At 36.8% G+C, this 3,877-nt stretch overlaps 1 protein-coding gene across 1 annotated transcript; it reads right to left on the reverse strand.

The window, feature by feature from the left end:
* Positions 1-336: 336 nt before the first annotated feature.
* Positions 337-3,030, reverse strand: LOC139124111 (uncharacterized). The gene is made up of 3 exons (XM_070690254.1): positions 1,826-3,030; positions 1,221-1,319; positions 337-522 (listed from the first exon to the last, which is right to left on the reverse strand). Exons 1-3 carry the CDS (start codon positions 3,021-3,023, stop codon positions 344-346), a joined length of 1,476 nt encoding a protein of 491 aa, XP_070546355.1. The 5' UTR covers positions 3,024-3,030; the 3' UTR covers positions 337-343.
* Positions 3,031-3,877: the final 847 nt, after the last annotated feature.

Here is a 3,877-nt window from a genome sequence, read left to right on the forward strand (position 1 = left end):
GACCATGAATGGCATTTGTTTTTTCTACTACTAACACCTAGACTGTTTCTAGGGCAGAATTAAACATTTTGGACCATGCACTAATGAACCTATACTGTGACATTAAAAAATATAAATGGGACAAAGTATTATTTTGAAGATCTCTTAAGCTAGACAGTTTACTTGTATGTCAATTGACTATGGGAGGTCTTTGGTGGACGCAAAAAAAACAAAAAAAACATGTTGCTGTTAGCTTGGCATTTTGCAATCACTTTTGTCAAACTACATCAAATGGCAAAGTATATGAATTACACTTTTGAAAGAGGTTGTCAAAAGCTGCCTTTTTTAGAACCCTGGAATATTTCTAACTGAGAAAATCACTATCTGAAATTTGAAATCCTACTGAGCCCAAATATATATGAAAGCAGTTTTTATGGCTGAACAGCTTACTTGGCATAAGTGGTCGTTTCCTCGCTATTACTGGTGCACTCTGGGCTTCACTTGTTGATGCTTCGTGTAGAAAAACTGGTGACTCTGGACTCGCTGTGTGAAAGCAGGTAAGATAAGATGTTTTTAGAAGTGAAATGTCAAGTATCTATTTACAGGAACAACGCAATTTTCAAAACAACACATATAATGTAACTGCATGTGAATATCTAAGTTTTGACCTCCGTAGGATTTGCAACTTACTGTCAATCTTTGAATGCTCGCTAAAGCCATTTGCAACATTAAATGTCAGTTTGAAGCCATCCATAGTCAATCGAGCTTCTAGACCAAGAATATTTTTTAAATCTTGTATATTTTTGCTGGAGGTAAGTGTAGAACAATCAAGTCTGAGAGATCCGTTAAGTGAGGGCAGGGTTCCTCAATTTCAATCTACAGTTTAAAGTTATGGACAACTTTTAATGTCATATTTATATCATTACAAAAGTACTTCATAACTTTAAATGAGGATTCGTTCAAGGAAATTATTTGTATTTTGCAGATTAATAACACATTCTGGGCTTGTGATGAGTATAGTTGTATAAATCCTATTTTTTCACGAATAACAGAATATGCTTGACGTGATAATTGCGTTACCATTCGTATTTAACATTTTGTGACAGTCTTGACGTCACTATAATTTTCCTGCACCGAACAAAGAAAATATTAGAGGAAAATATGTTACTTAATCTTACTTGTTTTGTTTTTTACATTCATTCACATTGACATGTTCTTAGTGTTATGGCTGTTATGCTTACCTGGCTGAGGTGAGAGTGATTGTTGAGAAGATGTGTCTTCAATAGAACCTATGCCGTCATCAGTTGAATGTCTGTGGGGAGGTGTTGAAGCCGCAGTAACTGAAGAAAAATAGAGTACAGATATTGTTACCACGTTTTGATTTTTATTTGAATGTTTCTGTGAGTGAATTATGTTTTGAAGCGCCTTGTATCATTGTTACACTTTGTAGCATTTGAATACCCTGTACAGGAACACCCCGAGAAATTTTTAAATGTCACCATCGCAGTGTTTTAAATTCATATCCAATCTCTCTGCCACTGTCATAATTTCCAGCACTCGGGCATTATTGTCATTAATATGGCACTGTAAAATCATGGCAATCAAAGTTGTCAGGCGGTTACACTGACCATGTGTGACAGCCACCAAACTGCAATCACTTAAATTCACTGTTAAATTAACTCGGTGTTGCTAATTTGACTTGAATACAGCAAGCTATCATAACCTATTGGTTTATAATAATAGAACAGACTAAATCACATAGTTATACATGCACAAACAAATTCAACAGATATATACCTTAATGCCAAGTATTTATGAAAGTTTGCACAATCACTGCATATCATACCTGAGACAGGTTGAGGATAAGGTTGTTGTGATTTAGCAAAATAGGCTGTGAAGTTTCCCTGACTTTCATTGATTTCAGTGTGACCTTGGAATGCATTCTTCAACTTCCTGGTCACACCAACGGTCTCAGGTCTGTTCAGCATCTTACTTATTTGGTCTGACAAATCATCGACAGTAGGTTCATAAAGGAAGTACTCTGCCCGATCACCACAGATTTTCTTAAGAAAGTCTGCCATGGCAGTTCTCCTTGGAACCAACACAGGAAGTCCAGCAGCTATGGCCCACAATGCCTCCATTCTAAATGGCTCATCAGGTGGTATTACAAGTACACTGCTTTGTTGAAGGTCCCTGTATATTTCATCTTGAGAGCCGTAAGGAGGATAAGTGTTGGCTTCTATGTAAGTACTGTTTAAATTGTTGTTTAGAAAGTTTGCAGTGTCACTGAGATCAGCTGCTGATGTTATACGAACAAACCACTTTGGAATATTTGCACACATAAATTTAAACCCAGCTGCTGTTTTACCAACTGCAGCAGAAAGAACTTTGAACCTTGCGGTCTCAACTTTTTTGTCTGTTATCACTGTAAGTATTTGTTTAAGGTCACTTGTTGTGGACATTTGATCTACGTTTAGATCAAAGAAGAAATTCTCTGATCTTGGAATGTAAAGTTCATGCTTCATTTGAATATTAGTTGATTGGTAAAGTCTTGTGTATTCCTTGAAGACAGTAGGTATGACAGAGAAAACAGCGCCTGCTGCTTCGGCAATTTTCACGTGTCTGTCTCTCAAATCAGCTGATGGAGTTTCATGATTTATCAAAACAATGTCTGAGTTTTTGAAACAGCGTTTCCTTAGTGCAGATGCACAAAGGAATGATGTTGACGACTTTATATGTTCAACAATATATTCAACATTCTGAAGCTCAATCAGGTTTGAGAAATATTGGTCAGGTGATAGAAGCCATTTGTAACATGGTTCATCATTTTCACATGCATCTATGATGTCATCGCTCAAGCATGGCAGTATGAGTTCAACTCCACAGTCAGCAGCATCTTTCTTTTCTTCTTCAGTTGCCTTCAAAACAACACAGCAGATCTTCTTTTGTCTGTTTTGTGCTGCAAGGCTTGCAAGTTGACAGTTGAGAGCTGACACTGTGTCGCCAATACGAGACCATCTTTCAGCCAGGAATAAAGATGTCATTTTTTATTTACCTGTATAAAATGAAAAGGAAAAAAAAATAAGTGGTGGTCATACATCGCTCACTGTTAATGATAAAACACATACATTCGTTTGCCCCATGGTGGGTAGTTGTATTTTTCTACATTATCATTAAGTAAGATGTGTTTTCAATGACATGAAGCAAAGAATGATATTTATACCATGTCATACAGCAAATATTGCTGGATGAAAATAATATCATTTACGTTTAGAGCAAAGACAGTATTACCAAAATATAGAGTAATTTGTTTTTCTGGTCGTAAAATATGCACGGTGATCCCCGATTTTTATTCTTAATTTGGATTGTGTTTGTCAGTCATTTTCTCGGTGCGAACTACTTTAATTCAGCTTCTGTATGGTATGACCCTGAATGACCCCATTTCAAACATGACTACGCCTAACAAGTAACGTGAAAACTATGCTACTATGACAACCGTTTTAAGACTCAAGCACAAACGGACCTTAGCACGCTTTTGTGAAACATATGTATAGTAGATATCCAACTTTCATGGAAAAAGAGCTTGTGTACAGTCGCCAAACAAAAATCGATCCCTTACAACTTCATATACAAGGAAGTACGCTTTAATCATGGCCGCTCTAAGCCTACAATATATACCGGTACAATCATACGACCGCTCTGATTGTAATAACGAGATACTCACCTAAGAGTTACCAGCGATTTTAAAGTTGCACAGAATTCTCATATCAAGGTCAATGCTTCGAAATAGCTGCCTTTTCGCAAAAATAATCATAAAGTAAACACCGTCGCTCGATCATCAAGATCTTCCCATTCTGTACACAGGTACAAATTGGGGATTTCCCGGAAATGCGCCCTC

The sequence above is a fragment of the Ptychodera flava genome (assembly GCF_041260155.1).
Source record: "Ptychodera flava strain L36383 chromosome 23 unlocalized genomic scaffold, AS_Pfla_20210202 Scaffold_23__1_contigs__length_28996876_pilon, whole genome shotgun sequence".
NCBI lineage: Eukaryota > Metazoa > Hemichordata > Enteropneusta > Ptychoderidae > Ptychodera > Ptychodera flava.